Raw genomic sequence first — 26463 nt, forward strand, 5'->3', positions numbered from 1 at the left:
AAGGTATTTATACTCACTAATCATGGTACCAGAGAGTTTGGACATGTTCCATGTTGTTAATTACATTAAAATAGAAATTTCACTTTATTGTGTACACTTGACAACAATGATCCAATAATAAGACATATTGTAGGTCCTAATTTCAAGCACAGCACGGTATTCCCTAACACTTAACAGCTAAACCGACATTGAATGCACCATCTTCGAATTATCTAATGCCATTTTTTTGTTGGGGAAGTGTTAAAAGGTTGTCAAAATGGAAAATGTCTGTAAAATCTAAATAATCAAGAAAGAAGAAACTTTTTAAGTTGTCAGTATGCGATGCTGACATGGCCACTGATGCTGTTTCAAATTTCTCCAGTAATGAAGACAGTGACTTTGCTGTATAGGTGAGAAAATATTTTCTGTTAAGCAAAATATATGATGAATTTAGAACAATATTATAGGTTTCATATCCTTTCACATTTGAATGTAGTTGGAAAAGAGTTATTTTCAAAAGCTCCTTGTTTTATTTTTCTTTGCTGGAGTGGTGGAAGATGGGGGACTCTCAAAAACTATAAGCAGTGATGTTCTTGCTTGAAAATGAACAGATTCCCTGCATGTTAACTGAATGGAGACCTTCAAAAGGAGCCACTAATTTCACTAATTCTGAACACGTTAAGTAGGTGGTTTTCTTCAATATTATATAATTAATATTACCTATATGTATACAATTTTATTCACGTGCTCCATCACTATTCCGACTTTTAACTATTTGCCTTGATTTTAAGTTGCATTTGTTTCTATAATTTTGACACAAGTTATTTTATAATTCATTGTGTTTTGTTTGTGCTAAGTGGTCCATGGCATCAGGCAAATTTTAAATAAATAATCAGGTCCTGGTAATGTGCAGACTCCAATCAGGTACGAGTGTGCGTGAATGCATTGTGCTCCGGGGATGGCTGGGGTGTCTGGTTGATCTCGCACACTTGCGCTTGTGTGAATGCGTGCGTCAGTCAGGTACCTGTTGCTTTGGAGGAATTAGGCAGGTCATGAGAAAAGCCTGCATGACAGATGGGGGGAGGATGGACGGGAAAAAACAGAGAAAGTTGGAGGTTAAAAGATGGAGAGAGAGAGAGACGCAGCAGGAACAGGATACACCAGGGTGCGGAGAGGAGGGACCCTAGGAGGAGCGTAAGGCAGACGCTCGGATGGTGAAGAGGGCTCACTTGTGTAAGGCCGAGGAGTGGAGGCTCAGTGCAGTGCCCTGCTGGGGGACATGGACAACAAGGACCCAAGGCTGTGGAAGAAGGTTGGTTGGGCATCTCCCTTGCAGCAAGATCCTGTGCGGAATAAGCAGAGGAGATGTTTTTAGAAAAGACACACTTGTGACTGAGTTATAAAAATTGCCTTTTGTCATAGGATTTTAAACTTATTTTTATGGATTTATTTAGTATGGATTATTAACCTCCACATTGTACCATTTTATGGTTTATTTATTGACTTTGGATGCACTGCACTGTTGGCACACTGTTTGTTTTTTGGAATTGTTTTTATAAAAACACTGAACATGTTCACACTACTCCTTGTTGTAAGCGCATGTCTTCATTTGCCCAGCTCATCTCAGTTATGACTATCGATGGTGGTTCAGTGCAGGAGCATGGAGCTAACCTGCACTGTCACATACAGTTAAGTCCATAAATATCTGGACAGACACAACTTTTTACTAATTTTGGTTCTGTACATTACCACAGTGAATTTTAAATAAAACAACTCAGATGCAGTTGAAGTGCAGACTTTCAGCTTTAATTCAGTGGGCTGAACAAAAAGATTGCTTAAAAATGTGAGGCAACTAAAGCATTTTTCAACACAATCGCTTCATTTCAGGGGCTCAAAAGTACTTGGAAAAATTAAATAACTGGAAATAAAATGTTCATTTCTAATACTTGGTTAAAAACCCTTTGCTGGCAATGACAGCCTGAAGTCTTGAACTCATGGACATCACCAGATGCTGGGTTTCCTCCTTTTTAATGCTCTGCCAGGCCTTTACTGCAGCGGCTTTCAGTTGCTGTTTGTTTGTGGGCCTTTCTGTCCGAAGTTTAGTCTTCAACAAGTGAAATGCATGCTCAATTGGGTTAAGATCAGGTGACTGACTTGGCCATTCAAGAATTTTCCACTTCTTTGCTTTAATAAACTCCTGGGTTGCTTTGGCTGTATGTTTTGGGTCATTGTCCATCTGTATCATGAAACGCCCAATCAATTTGACTGCATTTAGCTGGATTTGAGCAGACAGTATGTCTCTGAACACCTCAGAATTCATTTGGCTGCTTCTGTCCTGTGTCACATCATCAATAGACACTAGTGTCCCAGTGCCACTGGCAGCCATAGACGCCCATGCCATCACACTGCCTCCACCGTGTTTTACAGATGATGTGGTATGTTTTGGATAATGAACTGTTCCACGCCTTCTCCATACTTTTTTCTTGCCATCCTTCTGGTAGAGGTTGATCTTGGTTTCATCTGTCCAAAGAATGTTTTTCCAGAACTGTGCTGGCTTTTTAGATGTTCTTTAGCAAAGTCCAATCTAGCCTTTCTATTCTTGAGGCTTATGAGTGGCTTGCACTTTGCAGTGCACCCTCTGTATTTAGTTTCATGCAGTCTTTCTCTTTATGGTAGACTTCGACAAGGATATCGATACGCATCCCCCTGGTGAGTGTTGTTCACTTGGTTGGCTGTTGTGAAGGGGTTTCTCTTCACCATGGAAATGATTCTGTGATCATCCACCACTGTTGTCTTCCATGGATGTCCAGGTATTTTTGCGTTGCTGAGATCACCAGTGCTTGCTTGCTTTCTTTCTCATGATGTGCCAAACTGTAGATTTTGCCACTCGTAATATTGTAGCAATTTCTCGGATGGGTTTTTTCTGTTTTCGCAGCTTAAGGATGGCTTCTTTCACCTGCATGGAGAGCTCCTTTGACCGCATGTTGTCTGTTCACAGCAAAATCTTCCACATGCAAGCCCCACACCTCAAATCAACTCCAGGCCTTTTATCTGCTTAATTGATAATGACATAACGATGGACTTGAACACACCTGCCCATGAAATAGCCTTTGAGTCAATTGTCCAATTACTTTTGAGCCCCTGAAATGAAGGGATTGTGTTAAAAAATGCTTTAGTTGCCTCACATTTTATGCAATCGTTTTGTTCACCCCACTGAATTAAAGCTGAAAGTCTGCACTTCAACTGCATCTGAGTTGTTTCATTTAAAATTCATTGTGGTAATGTACAGAACCAAAATTAGAAAAAAGTTGTCTCTGTCCAAATATTTATGGACCTAACTGTATTTATTTATATTCTGTCTTTCATATTATGCCTATGAATTTATCGATGAAGGTAACTAGAATGCACATGCTATATACATTACTATAAGTACTATGCAATTAAAATGTAGATGCTCCTTAGATTGATATGTCTGTTGTATAACATAACAATGTAGCAATTTCAGTATCGCATTGCAGTCAACAATCTCTTCTTTAGTAACCCACCCTTAGATTAATTAAAAGACTTTTCTTATGCCACATTCATATCCTCATTTAAAATAAACTTTTAATGCATTTCTGCTATCTGTCCTTTCTACTTTATGTATATATTTCAGCCAAACTTTATTAAAGCTGTCTTGCTATTCTCCATATTCTCAATTGTAATGAGTGAAATTAATTGATTTTGCTCTCTTTTCATGTTGAATGTGCCTAATCAATTGATTAAAAGAAAAGTGCAGAAATGATTAAAATAATAAATAGTCTTATCAACGATTCAATTAAATTAATCCATGTTGGGTTTCCCTCACCTGCATACAAAAAAAAGGTTTAATTAACTTATTGCCAGTAAACACCAATGAAAGATAATCCAAAAAACATGACAATTAAGGAAATATTTATGAGTGTTTTACTTATAAAGTAGTAGGCCTTCCGATTATGAAACTTAATGACTGGTCAGTACACCATAGTAATTTAATTTTCTCCTGTCGTGTTGTTATATCACTTGAAAACAGCAGTTGTCATGCACTGATAAATCGTGTCTTAGTTCATGAGCTTCCCTGATCTTTGTGAAGTTGTGTGCTATTTGCAGAGATTGCTTGCAGGAGAAAAACAAGCACAAACATGAATTTAGAATGAGAGGTAATTCTATGCGTACCTGGGCAGGAAAGGTGTGTGCTTGCTACGTGGCAAGAATGTTCTCATGTACTGTATTTTGAAAAATGTATTGTAAACCGTGCTCAGTTTTTGCCTGATGTAAAACTATTGCATTTTAGGATCTTTTTTTAAAGATTGAAACATACTTGCACATGCAGGTAATTTCACATGACTACTTAATGGGATTGACTATCAATTTTTAAGAATATTTTAATGTAATAGTAGATGTGAAACATAAATAAATCTTAATCAGGCCAATGTTCAGGAGTGCATTTTTTGAAAGCTTCATAATGCTATGCACTTTGTTATCTCATGCTTAAGATCATTCATTACTTGGCAAATATTTCCGGAAACCCTTCCTAACTAAAGTGGTTCTTAATTTAGTTTAGAAATTAACAAGTGGAGCAACCCCCTCATTATTTTTCACATTGTTCATTATTTGACTTTTTTCTGTAGAGACAAAGGTTGTCCTAACTAAATCACAAAAAATACCGACACTCTTATTTTTACAATGCAATAACAAAAGTAAAAATAATAACAACGATTATAATATTAATAAAAACAAGAGGTCGATGTTGCAATATGCAGTCATATATGGATTTTTGTTTATCATTGGCTGAGCTTTCAAAGTAGCAACTTCCTTTTAATATATGACATGCCTTATGGAAACTGTAGTATTTCAGCAGTGACATTAAGTTTATAGGTGTAACAGAAAATATGCAATATGCATCATAACAAAATTAGACAGGTGCATACATTTGGGCACCCCAACAGAGATATTACATCAATACTTACTGTAGTTGAGCCTCCTTTTGCAAATATAACAGCCTCTAGACACCTCCTATAGCTTTTGATGAGTGTCTGGATTCTGGATGGAGGTATTTTTGACCATTCTTCCATACAAAATCTCTCCTGTTCAGTTAAATTTGATGGCTGCTGAGCATAGACTGCCTACTTCAAATCATCCCATAGCTTTTCGATGATATTCAAGTTGGGGGATTGTGATGGCCATTCCAGAACATTGTACTTCTCCCTCCGCATGAATGCCTTTGTAGATTTCCAACTGTGTTTTGGGTCATTGTCTTGTTGGAATATCCAACCCCTGCGTAGGTGATCTGTGGGTTGTCAGTAAGCATTCTCACAATCCTGCGTATTTGCCGCTCCTGTATTTTTCTTGGCCTGCCACACCTGGGCTCAACAGCAACTGTGCCTGTGGCCTTCCATGTCCTGATTACATTCCTTACAGTTGAAACTGGCAGTTTAAACCTCTGAGATAGCTTTTTGTAGCCTTCCCCTAAACCATGATACTGAACTATCTTTGTTTTCAGATCTTTTGAGTGTTGGTTTTAGGATCCCATGCTGTTACTCTTCAGAGGAGAGTCAAAGGGAAGCACAACTTGCAATTGACCACCTTAAATACCTTTTCTCATGATTGGACACAACTGTCTTATGAAGTTCAAGGCTTAACGAGCTAATCCAACTAATTTGGTGTTGCAGGTAATCAGTATTGAGCAGTTACATGCATTCAAGTCAGCAAAATTACAAGGGGACCCACATTTTTACACAGTTTTTCACATTTGATTTAATTTCATACAACTAAATACTGCTTCACTAAAAATCTTTGTTCAGAAAACATCCCAGTACTCAGATGTTCCAAGGAAATGAAAGACATACTACTGTTATCTTTTTTGTTGAAAGTAAAGTAAATTATTATGCAGGCTTTTCCATATGACTGTATTTATAAAACTATAACAGAGACTATTGATTAGTGCAAAAGGACTCTTTGTAGCTTTAACCACCTGTACAGTATGTAATGAGATAACCAATCAAACTCGCTATAGAATCAGTTACATTGTTTAAAGGAAGTTGAATCAACCCTCAGTAACAGTAATGACAGTGTCAACCTTCCAGACTGGAGGTGCCATTTGAGACCACACCATTCAAGAAACCAAGTCGCTGTTCTAAATGCTGTTTCCTTAGGCGGACCTGAACCCCCTGGACCACCTCAGAAATCAATAATTAAGCGAGAAATACAGACTGCTCAGTGGTGAAATAGTAACCCTTCTTGGTCTGGTACAGGATTAAATGGAAAGAGGAACACACTGGAATTTTGCTTTCAGTCCTACTGTGCAACTTCTGACAGCTCTCTGCTCCTACACTGCTGGTGGATTCCTGTAGACAGTTGGTGATGCATTGGCAAGGCTTCACTGTCCAAATCTGTGCCTGCAGTGACAAGATTACTATTGTACCATGAATGCAACAAACTCTGAGGTGGTGGGTGCAAAACCTGCAGCTAACACTCAGCGACCATGAGCAAATCACTTCACTTGCCTGTGCTTCAACTGGAAAACTAAAAGAAATGCAACCATTTGTATCTCAAACTTAGTATGTCACCTTAAATAGTGGTGCCTGCCAAATAAGTAAATAAGTAAATAATAATAATAATACTGCAATACTATGCATAACACTAAAATAGTTTTTCATACCAGTGCAGGAATACCTGGCATATATGTGATATTGCGGAAAACTAGGGTGTCTTTTAAGGCCACATTCTGGTTTGCAAAGCACCAACAATGAAATGCCATTACAGTGTGTCAGCCACATTCAAGCCCAATGTACAGTACAACACAAGCCAGGACAAATGGCATGCTTTGGACAGGTTCAACACATGCACAGCTCAGTAAATGGGTCCCACACAGAAGGAACATAGAGGGAGTGGACATAATTCACAATATTATTTAATTTCTATATTATGCTTAAAACATTTTATAAGCTATGTAAATGTGCAAGTCATTACATTCAAATATGATAGAAGTTACCTTTTTATAAAGTATGCTAGGGGTGAAATTATATTTATATTCAGAATTCCCATTATTCCTACTAATTACTTGTTTTAAATCAAATGAATGCAGTTTCTTGTGATTTTTTTTTTTCCAATGACCATCAACAATAGCCAAGATCAGTCAGTAGGAAAAGTAAGAATCAATCTACTGCAGCAATGTTTCACTTACCACCAATTGTGTCTAGCATATTTCAGAGTAAGGAGCTCCAGTGAATTAATAATAGCCCCTGGTGAAAAAATAAATAAATAGCAATAGTAACAAATATTGCATACAGAAAAGTGTTCAATTGCAGTTTTACTTCTGATATGTCCAATTAGCCAACTCCACTATAACTGAGGCCTATTGTCATAGGAAACGTAATGGGCAAAGCCAGGTAGCAGTGCTAGTACACTATATACTGTAATACTGAGGGTAATCTTTTCAGTTGAAATGTCAGAATATTAATATTCTTATGTATGGGTATTTTTAATTTGTTGTAGATAATTGTTGCCATTGAAATATACTATAAAAACAGTAAATAGTCTTGTGCGGTGTTTCTGAACATATACTTTTTAATATTTTATTAAATAAAATAACATTGTTTTGTTGCTTCCTTTAAAGTTTAATGGCTGCAGGTTTTTACAGAGTTAAATAGGCTCTTAGTGGTTCATCTTACCAATGACTAAAAAGGATAAACATGTTTAATCACATTAGTTACAAATATTTCTCAGTCTATTAAAGCCAAGGATCCAAAAGACTTTAAAGAACTGGCCTTGTCTGCATTCTTGTGATTATGTAACTAAAATGATGGCATTGGAGCATGAAAGCTGTATTTCCCACAGGGGTGCAATGCTCCTTGTTAGCTTGGATTTGATATCAAACTGCTTCTCTTTTTATCCCCAGGTGTGGCCGAATGGACCCATCTTTCAGAGTCAGAGACTACTGTGCTCTTCTGAAGTAACACCCTCCAGTGGTAAGTCGGAAAACATCTGGAAGGTTGATTATGCAGCAGTTAAAGATGAGAATCAAGATGACATCATCAGAGTATAAAAAATATGACTGCTTCAGGTATATTACAGTCTGACTGATTTTACATCAGCTATTTATAAACAGAGGGCTACCATCAAAAGAAAGTCCACTGATCATTCTGATGTATCTGTCTTTTTTTGGGAATACGTATATGTTGCAAATACATGAAGCATTCCTGTTCTCACATCTGGCAGTGTGTCACAGTAGTTGCATGGGCCACGACAGCAATGATAGTCCTGTGGCTCACTTTAAGTTCTATTAAAATCCCCTCTGACAATTAAAGGAAGCCCCCATTATGGTTTTTTGCCTATAACGAGAGCTCTACAATGATGTGCAGTTTCATAAGAGACTGCTGCAGCACTCTGCCTGCTTGATTGAAATTTCAACCACGTCTCACACACACAAACCAATTTGTTGGTCTTTCTAATTTCTCTGGAGATATCTGCACATGAATCGGTATATGTGCATTTCCAGAGATTGTTATATACTGTACATTTATTCTGATTATATACAGTTTTTAATAGCAATACAAGCATGTCTGAAAACTCTTGTCCCTAGCACTTATTAGTTATAGTAGAGAAAAGCCAAGCAAAATGACACCTTTTATTGGCTAACTAAAAAGATTACAATATGCAAGCTTTCGAGGCAACTCCGGCCCCTTCTTCAGGCAAGATGTAATACAGAAACTCAAGTTATTGTAGAAATACTGTACATATATATCTTTTAAGTCAGTCACAGATTCTCTTGATCCCAAACTCGATTCCCCTGACATTATGAAGTATTCGCGTAGTTAAAAGGACAATGCAACTTTATAAATCAGCTGTTTTAGGTGTGTGGAAATGTGTGTGTATATATATATATATATATATATATATATATATATATATATATATATATATATATATATATAATGTAATAAATGTTTGCTTAACCAAGAACAGTGGCCAACATTGCTGTATTCATTTTAGAGATGACACACGATAAGGTTTCTGTTCTTGATCCTGAAAACATTTTTAATAATGTTGCTGTCAAACTTTCAATACTACTTGTTTTTCCCAAATTCTTAGACTTACAGATCACAGATAAGACATTCCGTTTATTCTGGCACATTTTTCACAAAGGTAGTGTATCTGTCCTTGGTGATGTAATCAACTGTATTCTGTTGTACTCTGGTTTCTTTCACAATCTAAGTTCTGAATTACCTGCATGATCAGGTTGACCTATAGTATTGATCGGAGAGTTGTCTTAATCCTTTTGGGGAAAGAGGATTGCAGTGCAGCGACGGCATCCTATCTAATTCTAAAACGACCAGAGTACTGAAAATAGATGCCCTTTATCATTTAAAAATGTGTTATATAAAACAATATGTGCTGTTACTGCTTTGTACAAAATACACTTTGTAAAATACTGAATATGCTTGGACCAAAAAGAACACTTGGAAGGTTAGTAAAGCTTTATAATGCTAATGACATAATGTAAGGCAATGGAAGGGTTCAGAATCTCTTACTCACATTGAAATCCTGAATTTAATTTTTTTAAAGAACTAAGCAAAATAATTTTTGCCATCCATGAAGTGAAGGACATTCATGTGAAATTTTAAAACCAAAGAAATGTATAGAAAAAATGAAAAGAGCAACAGTAAACCTAAATAGGAGGTAAGGAAAACCAGATAGAAAGGCTTACAAGAATTCTTTGTAGACTAGATTAGTACTAGAAAAATGTTCACCCAATTTGCTCTGAAGAGAAGTGTGTCAAATTGTGATTTTTATGCCCTAATATACAGAGACTCATGAAAAAGCAACGATTAGTTGTCAATGAGAGAAAACTGGTGATTTTTGGAACAGGTCAAGTTTGTTGAAGATTTGTCGTTGGGCTTTATTGATGGCCATTAACAAAGGTTGGTGGAATAGAAAGTTGTCTGCAATGAATTTTGAGATGTCTTCTGTGCAGAGATTCATGCAAAGAAGAACAAAAAAAAGCTCATGATGACCTCCACCTAAATCTTGGTTTATAGGAGATGTGTGACCACACATCTGTTGCCACTGACAATGCCTTTTTTGACTTTGAGGTTCCTAAGAACCATGATGACAGTACTGATGTGTCAGCAATCTAGGATGGTGTGCACTGGTTTTGCTTCTCAGTGCTGTGTGGGGGCATATATGTCGTGTCAAAGGCTTAAAACACTGACGCTCTGAATCACACATGTAATTAAGGGATCGTGTTTGTGTCAGACAGGTGGTGTGTTCAGTCTGTGGTACTTATTGTGACAAGTATATCTGAAGTAACTCCGTGGCACGCGGCCGTGCATATCTTGTGAGGACCAGCACGCTACCGTGTCTCTCCCAGCCATGCGAAGGACTTCAGACCAGCAGTGTGATCAATAAACCATACTAGTCTTGTGTAGCACAGCGCCGTGCAAGGCCATGCATATCCTGTAAGGTCAGGCACGCCCCTGCATTTGTGCGCGCCAGGAAATGAAATGAAGTAGCATTGCACATGTACTTTGTGAGCATGCCCGTGTCGATCAAACACAGGAAGCTCTTGTGACTTTACGCCGTAGGAAGATAAGTAAATAAATCAAGGTAAATAACATTTGATCTGGCTTTTATATATACATTTTTTTTTATATATAAAGACCATCACAAACAGAACTTTGCACAATACTTTAGCAAGCTCGGTATGCCCTGCTGTTTCATTGAAGGACATGCGCATGTCAGATTCACTGGCAAGATGACGCCCAACCTGTTGCTGCATCCAAATGATGCCATCTTTCGCTTATGCCTTGTGCAGCTGCATTGTTCTTATATGTGACTGAAAGTTTCTTGCAGGGAGGGCTTCTGTTCTTTTTCTCTGAGTCTGAGTTCACCTCTGTTATAGCACGTCTTTATTTGAAAACTAGGAATGTCAGATCAGGGGGAACATGACTGAGAGAATAAAACTGATTAATTAAAAAAAACCCGCTAACTTTTACAAGTACCAATTTACACCGGCTGTTACAGATTCAAATCAAATGTTTGTTTTTATTATACAGTAGTAATAAAATGGTAAATACAGGAGAACCTGGGGATCAAACCCCACAACCTCTTGATTGTAATACAGCGGTTGTTACCAATGCACCAACTAAGCAAACATATCTACTTTGTACCCTAAGCCAACTTCTTTTTCTTCAGTTATATTCTTGAATAAAAGCGCACTTATTTTGTTATACTTGTACCTTTTGTGAGAGTGTTTATTTGAAATTTGTACTTTAGTATTCACACATTCATGTCTACATTTTGTCAATTATTACTAAAACATGAAAAACGTTTCTGTTTTAGTTATGTGTTCAACAATTCCTGCTTCGCATTTTCTGTCATCCTACATTTACATAGATCGTTGTAGACACAGAACACACATGAAACGTATGTATTCCAATATATTATTTACCATCTACAATTTCAGGCACCTCACACCCTGATAAACAGACTTGAGCTCTTCTTTTCAACTTGAGATATGTCGGTTGTTGAGATAGCAGGCTCCTTGCTGCTTGTGCTGATTGATGCATTTGCAACACAAAAGATGCTAAAGTAGAGGTGCGAAGGAATTTAAGGTGCCCTGGGCTTAGGAGTTTTTTTGTAGGCTTCAGGGATTCTAGTGTTAACCAATGTAGTTGCTACATTCATTTTTCACATGGTTCAAATGTACATATATAAAAGTAGGTAATTTGCAGCAGGGTCTGGTTTTCCTAACATAATCAGAGCAATTTACTGAACTGATATTGCAATAAGGGCAGCTAGTGAGAATGAAGCTGCTTTTGTTAACTTTAAGCCGTGACATTCCATTAACACTCAAGTTGTCTGCAATTTTAACATTTGAGCAGAACACTTTTGAATGCAGATATTATCATGTCGCTTCGTTGGGGACGAAGTTTGTCAATTGTATATTGTTGGTTAGTGGCATTTGATGCTTCACATGTACCCCACATTCTTTTATTGACATTTAAGCTGTTCAAATACAGTGAATAACATAAAATTTGTCAGAGGCTTAAAAAAAAAAAAGGTTACCAGAAACTGAAATATGTATTTTAAAAAATCATGGGAGCAATGGAACCCTAATGTTAAAGAGTGTTGCTCTTAAACATTTAACTGACTACAAAAAACAAACATCCTTGCATTAAATGTAACAGTTTACAGACCGATATACTGTTTAATGTTTCCACAATCTAGAAATTAAATTGCTACCTCTCAAAATTCTTCACATTGACATGCATGTCAGCCCTTGAAGTGTGTGACTAAATTGGTTGTGTTTGCTCCTTTAGTTGGTGTTTTGCATTAGTAAGTCTTGCATAGAGGCTTGCTTGCGTGTATCTTGTGGTTTTATGTCTATATTTGGCACAAAGGTAAAATATTTTCAAACACCACTCTGGCTGCCCGCTTTGTCCATTCAGTGTGATGGTGAAGGCTCTCAACCTGATGATGCTACCATCTTATTAACACCAGTAAGTAGAGTGGAAACGGGGCTATAACTCTATCCATGCCCATTGTTAGCATAAAAGACTTAATTGTCAAAAAGCCAGAGTGAACTGGAAGTGCATTTTTAATATTGGCCGTAGAAGCGATACCATTAAAAATGAGTACTGAAACAATTTTAACAGTGTAATAATTAGTACTTCTCTATATAATTTGATAACTTTTGTCAACCTGATGTCCTAGGTTTATATCCCAAACCTGATGGTTGTTTGTGTGAAATCTGACACATTCTTCCCATGTTCATCTACGTTTTACTTTCATATCTCAATTTTTCCTGATTCTGAATTGGCCCAGTTCCACTGGGGGTGTGAGTTGACCCTGTGCTGGAGTAGCACCCAGTAGATGTTAGATGCTGCCTTGAGCTGATGATGCCTGGATAACCTCCAATTCCAGATTACGTTGTTTCCAGAAGGTTGTAATGTATCAGCTCTACCAGCCCATTTCATTTTTTTTTAAACCTCAAGCACAAAACTGTTTGGCACTCGTCCACTTGGCTAAACAGTACAGTCTTACAGCATTTGGGTAAATGGTATTCCATTCATCTTTTTTCTTTGTTTTCTTTTAATAATAACAGCAGCTAATGCTGCCAAAAGAAGAATTTTAACCTTCAAGGTTATATTAACCATTATATTAAACATTAAAGAGGAATTTAATGAAAACAACAACTGCCAGATCATTGCAGTTATGTGTTTTTTAAAATAAACATCTGTGAAATTTCAACAATTAAAATATATAAAATAACAGCCTTTCATAATTCTTCAGAATCTGTATATGTAGCTAATTATCCAGATTTTAAAAAATTACTTATTGAGATATTACAGCAAATATCTAAGAAGTACTCTCAGTATACACAAACTGGTTAATCCATTTCAGGGTTATTAGGTGCCAGAGCCTGTTCCAGAAGCACTGGGAATGAGACTTAGAATGAGTTCTTACTATCAATGACAGAGAGTACAAATATACCTTCTAGTCACTACATCAGTTAGCAAAATAGACTACACAGACACCATTCTGTGCACAAGTAGGTCTTTTCTCTGTTATGTAGCTATTGCCATTTTACTGTTTTTAAGATACCAGTGACAATACATTTTTGCTCTCACTAATACTTTTACTCTCATTTTATCATATTATTCTTACCTAGATATATGAATGTATGGCAGATTCATTTGGCTTAGGCAGAGTTTATCATATCTAGTGTGGAACAAAGTTTGCTCCAGGCATATATAAACAATATCTTTACTCCACAGACAGAAATAAATAATATAAATTCCCATAATTTGATCACATGCCTAGGATACTGACAGATAAAAATATTAAATTCTGATACATTGCACTGTATCATTTAGAGTTTGTCATGGTCCAGCCCCAGTTTTATGGGAATACAACAGTTCTTAAATACATTAAGTCTTAGAAACCTATATATGTTTGGCATAATGGCAAAATTTTAAATCCTGTCCGACAAGACAGAGTGGGCCTTCTTTCTAACCTGTTTGTGATAAAGTTCAGTGAGAGAGGGCTATTGCCTGTCAATAATTTTACTGTCATTTTTTAAAATTTTTTTGTCTCTTAATTCCAAGATTCCCAAACCAATGTATGAAAGCTAATGTAAAAACAGATTCAATAAACCCATTATCATTTACAATAAATAATTAATTTCTCTTAGAAAGAACTGAGGTTCAATCTGTTGTCAATACTATTCCTTGAAAATGCATAGTGTTCATAGTGCTCAGCTATTAACACAGTGTACTCTTTTATTGTGGGAGAAGAGGGGTGGGATGGGATCTAAAATCCACACCTATACCCTTAGTTTTAATGTTCTCTAGTTATAAAAAGCAAATCTTCTATTTTAATTTTTCACCAAATCATCCTCAGTAGTTTCATGTCTCTTCTACATCTTTTATGGACTCTAGTAATCATTTTCTGTATGTGTAAGAAAAAAAGGAAAACTAGAAGGAATAACAGCTCTTGAGAAAAGGAGTGCATCAGTCCAGAAGCTCTTCACTCTATAAAGAATGTTCTCATAGTTACGAATGAAGAATCCAAACATACATTATTAATAACTTTCTCAACCAAAATGTGTGGCTAGAATATATTCAAAGTAGAGGTAAAATCAATAAATAGCAATCTGGTGTGAGTTTTGTCACCTTCCGAGTGCTTACACAGCATATAATGAAGTGTGGATATAGCATCTTCCATTCCAGTTTTTATGCTGTAATTGTAAGGGATTAAATATGCCTGTGTTTTGTGTAGCAGCTCCTTGTTAATCAGCTTCTCAAGTAATTTCATGCTAAGAAAGGTTAAAGGAACAGTCATTCAAACAATGGTAGCCTATTTTCAGAGCTTGAGAGCGTGATGTAAATCCAGAGACATTTAGAAAGGGAAATCAGTTAGTTTAAGATATGCCTCAAGAACTAATAAATCCTAGGATTGACAAAAGTTAAGAGAAAATAATTAATTACACAGGATTGATTCCCATGGTTAACACAGTTGTCAATGCTGCTACAGTACCTTACAACTCCAAGAAGCTGGATTCAAATCCCTGCCCAGTAATTGTGTAGACATTGTATTTACTTCCAGTGTCAGTATGGATTCTCCGAATACTCTGGTTTTCCTACCTCTGTGTGTGTGTGTGTGTTAGTGTGTTAGTTATACAAATACGTGTGCTCATTAGTAGAATAGCAACTTCTCAGTTTGATCCCTGCTTTGTGCCCTGCTGCTAGCATGGACTTTAGCTCCCTGCAATTGTGAGTTAGATCAGAGAGGTGGATTGGTATTCTTCATCAATATTTTGGAGGTAATTGGGATGCAGGTGCTTGTTTATGTTCATTTGCCTATTAAAATAGTTTTGACTGCATTACAGTGTAAAAGTGTACATAAGATAATTCCATGTAGTGGTGGCATCACCAGAAGTTATAAAAAATTTACCTTTTGATGATTAACATTAATCTCATACTGAAAAAAGAGAGAAATCCAACCTTTAACTAAAGTATTTTTTCTGAGAAAAAGAAAATAATTATTTTAAATAAAACCACATTTACCATGATTATTGACACCCCTTGAATTTCTTATGAACAATGTGTAACTGAAGCATTTTTGACATGTTTAAGTAAATCAGATTGTTTAGGAACTTTACAGAAGTAATCTGTGATTTCCTGTTTCTCTAGGGTATACATATGAACACCATTTAATGGTTTAATGAACTGAAAATTGAGCTTTATGGCAACAAACACTCGAGGTGTGTTTCTCATAAAAAGAAAGATGGACATACAAAAAAGAACCTGATCCCCTCTGTCAAGTATGGTGGATGTTCTGTGATGTTATGGGGCTATTTTCCACCAAAGAACCAGGGAACCTTGTTACGATACATGGCATAATAGACTCCATTGAAAACCAACAGATTTTAAATTTAAATCTGCTGCCTCTGCGAAAAATTTTAAAACTGGACTATAATCTAAAACTACACACAAATCGTTACAAGAAACACAAAAATCAAACTTCTGCCATGGCCATCTCAGTTCCCAGTCCCAAGAGTCATAGAGGGCACAAGCGAAGACTCAAGACCCTGGATAATCTGGAGAGATTCTGTAAGGAGGAATGATCTCAGAAACCATGGATCTGTATTCCTCAACCATATAAGATTTTATCGGAAAAGACTCTGTGCTGTTTAATTGGCAAAGGAAAGCTTTTTTTTCCCCTCCCATACGCCACGTTCTTGTGTTTTGGCAGCAAGGTGCCACAGGAGGGCAGAACAATGAAAGTGGTTATCTGTCTGGTTGCCATTGTTTAATTGGCCTACTCTTATATAGTGATATTTTTTTAGGTAGTTTATCTGTTAATTATGGGTTGGCAGGTGGGTTTTCACACTTGATTTACAGCTAGGGGCGCTGCTAATCTGAGAAAAGACACTATGATAAAATATAAAGCACACATGCTTAGGAGAGTGGGGCTAGATTAATAATAGTTAGCAGCTGCCAATAGATATTTTCATGTTCGCCATCAGATTATCATTGGGAAAAACATTTGTGAAATAGCATATGGAACACGCTGAGAATGGCAACATCACCCACACAAAATACCTTGGCAAAACAATTTAAAATGAGTTAATTAATTCCATATAGTAAGAAGGTAATTGAGCATATAGTAAGATCAAGCAGTCCAAATATTACTCCATTATTTTGCATTGTTCACCTAATTTGCAGAACAATTTGTAGAGCCGTGAGGAGCAAACAACACTAATTGTTAGAATTGTCACACTGGTGAAAGCATCCAGGATTAAAAAGCACTTTATGGTGGTATGGGAGGACCACTTCTGCGCACTTTCTAAGAGGTTTTGTTCTGCTTTCGCAGAGAACCAAATTGAATCCCACCTTCTCCTGCCTGCAGCAGAGGTTTTGTCCTTTTTGTACCTGCACATTAAAAGTATCATCCTGCTGTTAAATATTTGATACGTTTTGTCCCCCTGTGCATATTCATGCTAAATTTCTTACAGGATGTTTGGGCTCAGTAGATTAACCTTAAAGTGTTTTGAAATAATGACAAATTCTTTAATGGCAGTTGAATTTGTTCACATCCATTACTGCTGCAGAGAAGGTGCTTGAGAGAATTGTATTTGTGGGCACTGCAGTAAACATCTTGGAATCCCCTGCAAGGCACTGGCAAGATTTGATTTGTGGTCATCGAAGAAAATTATTTAGGTGCCAAAGAGTGGAATATTATTTTTGAGAACATTTTTTTTTCTTACACAGCAAAGTTCAAATGTTTTCACCTTTTTTGAGGTATTGGATTTAAATGATGTAGCAAAACAGATTCTAAAGACAAGATCATATTTTTCGCTAGTGCAGTAAATAGCTGTAGATAAAAAGAAAGTTTGCAATAGCTCTGGACTAAAATCTCTGTTGTCATTGTGCACCGTACTTTCCTATCATGTTGATGTGATTAAATCCACAACTGCCACTCTTAGGTTCTGTGTTCTCTAACTTACATGCTTTGATTTTGTTACATTGACCTCAGATTTCCTAGTTTTGGCTGCTGAGTAAATCAAGTGCTCAAGTGCTGCAAAAATTCCATCAAACTTTCACCAGACAGGCAAATTGGTGTGTGTGTGTGTATATATATATATATATATATATATATATATATATATATTGCTCAAAAAAATTAAAGAAACACTTTAAAAACACATCAGATCTCAATGGGAAAAAAATCCTGCTAGATTTTGGGTAATGTGTTAGGAATGAAAGGATGCCACATTGTTTGATGGAAATAAAAATTATCAACCTACAGAGGGCTGAATTCAAAGACACCATGAAAATCAAAGTGAAAAAATGATGCAGCAAGCTAGTCCATTTTGCTGAAATTTCATTGCAGCACCTCAAAAATGTACTCGGTAGTTTGTATGGCCCCCACGTGTCAATGTCAATTTATTTATATAGCACATTTAAAACAACATAGTAATGCTGCGGCCAAAGTGCTTTACAATAATAGAATAAAAGAAAAATAAAAAAAATAAAAAAAACAAAAACAATAAAACATTAATAGTAATAAAATATATGAACATAAAATAAGATAGATAATAAATAGAAATAATGTTATATGATCACAAAGAGGAAAACCATCAGTATTACTGAAGGTCACGTGCTTGTATGCCTGCCTGACAACATCAGGGCATGCTCCTAATGAGACAACGAATGGTGTCCTGGGAAATCTCCTCCTAGATCTGGACCAGGGTATCACTGAGCTCCTGGACAGTCTGAGGTGCAACCTGGCGGGGTCGAATGGACCCAAACATAATGTCCCAGAGGTTTTCTGTTGGATTTAGGTCAGGCAAGTGGGAGCCAATCTATGGTATCAATTCCTTCATCCTCTAGGAACTGCTTACATACTCTCACCACATTGTGCATTGTCTTGCACCAGGAGGAACCCAGGACCCAATGCACCAGTGTAGGGTCTGACAATGGGTCCAAGGATTTCATCTCGATACCTAATGGCAGTCAAGGTGCCATTGCCTAGCCTGTAGAGGTCTGTGCGTCCCTTCATGGATATGCCTTCCCAGACCATCACTGACCCACCCACCAAACCAGTCATGTTGAACGATGTTACAGGCAGCATAACATTCTCTATGGCTTCTCCAGACCCTTTCATGTCTGTCACATGTGCTCAGGGTGAACCTACTCTCATCTGTGAAAAGCACAGGGCGCCAGTGGTGGACCTGCCAATTCTGGTATTCTATGGCAAATACCAATCGAGCTCCACGGCGCCAGGCAGTGAACACAGGGCCCACTAGTGGACGTCAGGCCCTCAGGTCATCCTCATGAAGTCTGTTTCTGATTGTTTGGTTAAAGACATTCACACCCGTGGCCTGCTGGAAGTCATTTTGTAGGGCTCTGGGAGTGCTCATCCTGTTCCTCCTTGCCCAAAGCAGTAGATACTGGTCCTGCTAATGGGTTAAGGACTTTCTATAGCCCTGTCCAGCTCTCCTAGAGTAACTGCCTGTCTCCTGGAATCTCCTCCGTGCCCTTGAGACTGTGCTGGGAGACACAGCAAACATTCTGGCAATGGCACATATTGATGTGCCATCCTGGAAAAGTTGCAACTGTGCAACCTCTGTAGGGTCCAGGTATCACATCATGCTACTAGTAGTGACACTGACCATAGCCAAATGCAAAACTAGTGAAAAAACAGTCAGAAAAGATGTGGAGGAAAAAATGTCCGTGGCCCCCACCTCTTAAACCATTCCTGTTTTGGGGGTCGTCTCATTGTTGCCCCTCTGGTGCACTTGTTGTTAATTGCATTAACACCAAAGCAGCTGAAACTGATTAACAACCCCGTCTGCTACTTAACTGATCAGATCAATAGCACAGAAGTTTAATTGACTTGATGCTATACTCTGATTAAAAAGTGCTCCTTTAATTTTTTTTCAGCAGTGTATATATATACACATACATAAATATACACTGGCAAAAAACCCGCGCCTCACAGCGGCGAAGTACTGCCTTAAAATTTTTATTAAGAAGAAAAGTAAACCTTTTTAAACTGATGGAAAATATACCAATAATTATTTGTTAAGGATCTCTTTGTTTGCCACGTTGTCAGTTCGGCCCTCCGGTTGTAACATGACCAAGCTGTGTGCTGAGCTTACTCTTGACCATGCAACGTACAGTTGGCCATGTGAAAAGCAATCTTGCCTCAAATCTCACAGCTTGGATTGCTGCTGTCATAATCGGTTAGTATTTGCTGGACTTGTTGTGTTGAAGTGACAATCGGCATCTGTCAAGCGTTGTAAGCATACAACCGGTTTCATCGATAACTTCGCATCCAGCTTTTGAGAGTTTAAACATTCATAAACATCAAAGTGTCCACTACTGAAATCGTCAACTGTCAATCTAAGATGTTTAAGAGGCATTGGCGGTTGTCCAAAGGTGTAAAATATTTGTCCATTTCGGTACAATTGAAAGCGACAACCAAACAATTCAGCAGCAGCCATCAACTCACATGCAGAACCATAGGTGAAAGGCTTAAGCATTTCACTCTTATATTGCTCCTGTGTAGTATAATTATCTCCTGTACCGTCATCAGTCCACACCTTGAACCTGTCCCAGTCATTCAATACATAAGACACAATGTTCCTCCGGATATCAAGAGTGAGCCTGATATGGCCGTGCAATATGTAACACAGAGAATGGAAAAGGCAGGCGCCATCTCCAGGCATGGAAACCACTCGTAAAGTGACAGTTCTTTGATCGATGGTGATCGCCTCGATAGACATGTTAATTGGGATACGATAGGAACGATAAAGGTAATGGGTACCTGAACAATGTAAACTAAGTCTAAAATACCTATACAATAACTATAATCGTAATAAACGAACAATAAAACAGCGGAGAAGCTGTGGATTAAATAAAAAGGCTGTGGTTATCAGCAGGGAGACGTAAATACCGTGGCGAAGCAAGGAAAGGAATGAAGAGACCGGAGGTTCCCTCTAAGTAAGTAGCATATATTGAGCAAAAAACAATGTTTATGAGCGACATTTTGTTTAAGCCAAAAATTTATGAGCACCAATTTTCGCGATAAGTACGAGTGATGCCGTTGGAATGAGCGATCGTGCGGGAAGTATGAGCGACGCTCTGAATTCGTGTGAGCGATTGCTCATGCACTCAGCTTAGAGGGAACATTGGCGTGGGTATGGGGGAGCCTACGCCGCCTCATACGGCGACAGAGCTGCAGGCTATGGACGTATATATATGTACATAAGTAGGATTCAGTTAGCGTTGGGAACACGCGTACCAAATTTCTTGAAGATGGGCCCATAGGTAACAAAGACCGTTGGAAGTTCAATATGGCGGCCGACAGTGGCGTCATACCACCAAAATAAGTATGTACATTGGTTTCGGTTAATGCAGGGAAGCCGCCTACCAAATTTCGTGAAGATGGGGCCCACTTTCCTTTTTGCCAAGTAATGTTGAACCAAGTCGGCACAACGGTATTCCCAAATACGCACTTTGCTGATAAACTGAGTGCACTGCGCTTTGGTGAACAAAAAAAGAATTTTGAGTTGTTTCACAACCAATTTGCCATCGATGTGGAAACTGCACCTGTGCAGATTCAGATGGAGGTGATTGAGCTGCAGTGTAATAACACACTGAAGGCAAAGTACGATACTGCACGGCCCTCATAGTTTATTCACTCCATTCCCGCAGAAATGCTCCAGCTCCGTCTACATGCGGCTCGAACCTTGTGCATGTTTGGTAGCACATATCTGTGTGAGAAGCTCTTCTCAGTCATGAAGACTAACAAAACAGCACACAGGAGTCACCTCACTGATGAGCACCTGCAGTCCATCCTGAGAATCTCCCCAACACAGAACCTCACACCAAACATAAACGAACTTGTTGCCAAAAAAAGATGCCAGGCGTCCAGCTCTGATAAAATGACATATGAGCAAAGACAACTGAATGATTTGATTTGTTATTGCTAAAAAGAACAAATTTTATTTATATTTCCAGGTTTTCCAGGTTTTGTTATGCACCATGTTCATATTTTAATTTTGACAGGATATATATTTATGGAGAGCAAAATCTTTTGGGATATTTAAAATTTTAAGTTTTTTTTATAAAATTACATAAGAGTAATGAAATTTGAATGTTTGTTCTTTTAACGTTTACTTTATTTCTAACTTGTATAATTTAGACAGGATATATTTTTATGGAGAGCAAAATATTATGTTATTTAAGGTTTGAGTTGATTTATTCCGGAATAATATTATGTCGACTAAATAAAAATTCCTTCTATTTAAAATTTAAATAGAACTTGAACAGAAACGATAGTTCATAATATCCACGCAGACTTGCGTAAGAGCGGGAGTCATCCGTTTTAACAAGCAGTGTATTGCACTGATACGAAATAGCCTGCCCATTTAATTATTTAGGAATGGATGAATAAATTAAGATTTTGTACAAATAATGTTTTTCATTTTTCTTCCTTCATGGATTCTGGCACCCCCAGCAACAGTTGCTCGCACCCCAAAGACTGTATATATGTGTGTGTATATATATTATATATATATATATATATATTAATGTGTGTGTGTGTGTATGTATAAATGTAGATATGTATGTATATATATATGTTTATGTGTGTGTGTGTGTGTGTATGTATAAATGTAGGGATATGTATATATATGTTTATGTGTGTGTGTGTGTGTATATGTTTATATGTATGTATATATATGTTTATATGTGTGTTTGTGTATATGTGTATATATATATATATATATATATATGTTTATATGTATAGATATGTATATATATATTTATATGTGTGTGTGTGTATGCATATATATATATATATATATATGTATGCGTATATATATATATATATGTATGTATATATATATATATATATATATATATATGACAGAAACACTCATAACAGTGACAAAACAATTACATTGACAATCATGTTACGTTATTTTCAAAATGTTTCCTTTTCTTTTCATTACTTCTTTAACACACTACTTCTCTCATGCGAGGGTATTTTACTAGTGTATATATATATATATATATATATATATATATACACACACACACTGCAGTCTGCCTTTTGATAACCATACATAAGCAATGTCTTTGTCAAGAAATGTTTGACCTAGAAATATTGTATGCCATAGAGCTTTTAAAATGTTACCGCAGCTAAGAAATGGCAGGTACTCCCTTTTCACGTCAAACACAATGGAAAATAACTGCCATATGTTTAGTTTTCATTTGTAGATGAACGCTGTTGGCTCACTGCCTAAAATAGCATGGTGTAGCTTAAAGCAATGTTTTTATACTTGCGCAACAATGTACTCCTGTCTGTGTCAGTAAAATTATGTATTGCACCTCAGAAAAGTTAAACAAAGTAATGTGGGGCTACAGGCCTCTAATGCGTTATCTTTCAGTAGATATAACATATCTGGTTTTCACTCGGCACCCATCCGGTAGCAATTGTGCTTTGTGCAACCTTCTTAAACAGTAGAAATGTAATAACCTAAAATGCTGTTTGTATTTGGCTTTGCTGTTTTTCATGGTCAAATCCATAGTAAGTTTATAGTGTTTATGTCTTAAAATTATTTTTGCCATTAGTGCATTTTGTTGAAAATAAATAAAAAGTCCATAAATAAATCATAGTTCTCCCCTTTTGTTATTCCCCCAACTGTCCTCACAACAATCTCTACTTAGAAATCTGGCTAAATATTATTGTTTATGTTATGTAGACCTTCTACCTTTTCCAAAAGAGAGCAAGTACTTTGAATTGTATGCAGTCTTCCTTTGTAAATATTTTCATAATAAAAAGGCATCTGTTCACAACACTGTTTCATATAATATTAAAACTTCTTGGACAACAATGGCTTCTTATGCTACCAGGGTTATGATTTAAGTTTTTGTTACTAATCAATAAAAAGAAAACAATATTAATTTTATATATGTCTGCTTCATGCTTTATTCATCCACTCTTTGTTGTGGAACACAGAAACATCAAAGAAAATGGATTCAGAAAATCTTCACTGAATGTCATTTTTCTCATTTAACATCATGAGTACCCTGATTTTAATACATTATGGATTTATGATATATGCATGTATTTAGACTGAATGGCTCAACCAGAAGCAAATTTCTGTAAAGCCAATTTTATAGTTATGTGAATGCTGAACTATTTGTTGCCAATTGAAGTATCACTGAACAAGCAGAAGTACAGACTTAAACTACCCTATTTGCTTTCAGAAGTTGTGACATTTGCTCAGTTGTAGGTTGACATTGATTTCTCATTAAACTAAAGTTAAACACTGTTGCTCGTATGATTTCTAAGTTTGTTTCAAAGAAGCAAATACAAAAGACACAGCTTTATGTGGTTTATTACAATTCATTTTAAATAATAAATTAAGCTTTTGAAATAATTTCATGTGCATGTAAGAGTAAAACCACAATCTATATATTGCAGTACAGAATTATTTATTACCATGTCCTTCCCCATTTCAAAGTTGTCTTTGCTAGTTTAACTGGTAAATCTAAATTGACCTTGTCTGGGTGTGACTATGATTACACATTCTGATTGACAGGAACTCTGTCTGAGACTAACCCTGCCTCGTGCCAAATGCTGCTGGGATTTGCTCCAGCACTCTGAACATGATAAGCAGTTGAGACATTGGATACAGGTATCCATTTATTTTCTGCAGGTTACTTTCCATTCAATTCTCATTTTCTTATTAAGTATAAATTATAATTCAGATCCGTATTATGAAAAAAAGGTGTTGAGTATGCCTAGTAAGAAAAATCATTGACTATTACTAATTTGTTGAAATTGATTTAAAGTATCACACATTAGTCTCTGCTTACTCTGTTATGATGTTCCTGTCAGTTAAGTACCAATTATTCAACTACTTTTCCTAAAATTTGAAAATGGACAGGTTAGTTGAATAAAAAGTTGCAGTATCTAATGTAATAGTTTAAGTTGTAACAAATTTAAATCTGCTGCCTGGAGGAACAGGGGTGGGATGGGAAAGCAGTATACAATATAAAAATGAGAAAGTTAATATTATGCAAATTATCACAACCACTGTCCAGTTTTCTTCTTTGATTCCTTTTTGTGCATTTTCTAAAAATGCATTTTTAGTTGTTTTTTTTTTTGTTTGTTTGTTTCTTTTTTAAAAGTGTAAACATTCATTTACAAATTTGTCATTTTATTGGACATTTTTCCATTCTTTCTTGAAGTTTTGTTTAAAATGCATTTTTATTTATTTAATCTTATTTATTTATGTATTTATTTTTTAAAATTCTTAATTAACTGCCAGTGCCTGCTTTGCTACTCTTGCTGTTGCTTCCCTGTATCACACAAGCTTCGACATGCAAAGGCCTTAAGCACAATCAATATGCACAGGATGCAAAGGAGATCCGTCAGAGTGACAGTTCTCATCAAAAATTATGCTGATCTTTGCATTTCTATCTTCAGACTGCACTGGTCAGGCACTAAACCCTTTGCTATCACATACCATTTCTGTTTTCAGCCCTAGTAAGAGGGTCTCAAGGGGTATCTTAGCAGCTCATGTGACTAAGATGATAGGGAGTTATTTATTTATTTAATCCCTGACTGACTTCATTTGCCAAAATGCCTCCTCATGTGAACTTTAAATTCCCTAAAGCACAGTAATGCTGTTAATTGACCTGTACAAGGAAGGTACCTTAATTGCCCTTCTTCTGTGCCTTTTACGAATATAACCAGTTGCTTTTTCAATTATTTTGTCTAATAAGGTAGTGGATTTTACATAAACAAGGGTGTCTAAGTAGGTTAAATAGGTTATTAGATAATCTGTTCAGCAACATTATTGGTTTGTTTTTCTCTCTTTTAAATCAGTCAAAACATAAAAATGTTTTTTGCCACAAAGGATAAGTCTATAGTGCATCACTTCATTGCATATTGAGATGACTCTTAAAGCATAAATGACAACTCTGTAGACAGAATAATCAGTCATAGCAGTTCAATATAAATTCTGGGCAATCACATTTGACAACAAGGTGACATTCCTAAGCATCTTAAATGTAATCTTTTTATTGACAGATATCATACTATCATTTTGCTATCATTGTTAACTGGGTTAATCTAAAAGTATAATTTGTGATAATCTATTAGGCCTGGCTCTTTCTCATTCTTTCCTATTGCCTAACTGCCACTATATCTAGTGCTCATCCTTTATTTTGCCAGTGGTGAGCCCTAATGGTCATTGCACAAAGCTTTTTCAGACTGAGCTCAACCAAGCTGCATGGTTCACCCAGGCACCAATAAACACTTCCAAACCGGTCTTGAGGAGTGATTCCAGAACCGTGTTTCAGGCAAGGTTTTCTTTGGTTTATTTGAGATTATCATGATGGTCAGTCACTATTGAATTGTTCTTTGTCTGGCACTCTCTTTAGAAGAGTTTTCATGGGTAGCCCCTATCATTTCATATTTATATTTGAAGGAGAAACTATCAAGATGAGAGCTTATACAGATCATTTGTTTGTCACTGTATGTGCAATTGAAATCAAATATTACGAGTTGACAGAGCAGAGTATGTCCTTGTGCACACATGTGAAGACTTATGTATTCATGGTGACACACTGGTCTAACTCTTTAATTTATTGTTCTTGCTCAACAGATGTGAATGTGGCTTACCATAATGGCCTACCAGTTATTTCCGTGAATTTGCCCTCCAGACGAGAGCGATGCCAATTTACCCTAAAGCCTATCTCTGATTCGGTGGGTGTCTTTCTAGAGCAGCTAAAGGCTGAGGACCGAGGAATTGACAGAGTTGCCATCTATTCAACAGGTAAAATGTGGTGATATTGCAATAACTTCTCTGTAACTACAAGTACATCCATGACACAAACTGGTTATATTACATTTATCAGGTGTCAGGAAGAG

General features: G+C 36.7%; 1 protein-coding gene across 1 annotated transcript in view; it reads left to right on the forward strand.

Annotated features, from left to right (window-relative positions):
* Positions 1-26463, forward strand: part of mcu (mitochondrial calcium uniporter) — a 161654-nt gene that overhangs the window by 119428 nt on the left and 15763 nt on the right. The window contains exons 3-4 of the mRNA XM_039768915.1: positions 7898-7967; positions 26198-26368. Of these exons, the coding sequence (XP_039624849.1) occupies positions 7898-7967; positions 26198-26368 (241 nt within the window). The remainder of the gene's footprint in view (positions 1-7897; positions 7968-26197; positions 26369-26463) is intronic.

The sequence above is a fragment of the Polypterus senegalus genome, chromosome 1 (genome assembly GCF_016835505.1).
Source record: "Polypterus senegalus isolate Bchr_013 chromosome 1, ASM1683550v1, whole genome shotgun sequence".
Taxonomy (NCBI): Eukaryota; Metazoa; Chordata; class Cladistia; order Polypteriformes; family Polypteridae; genus Polypterus; species Polypterus senegalus.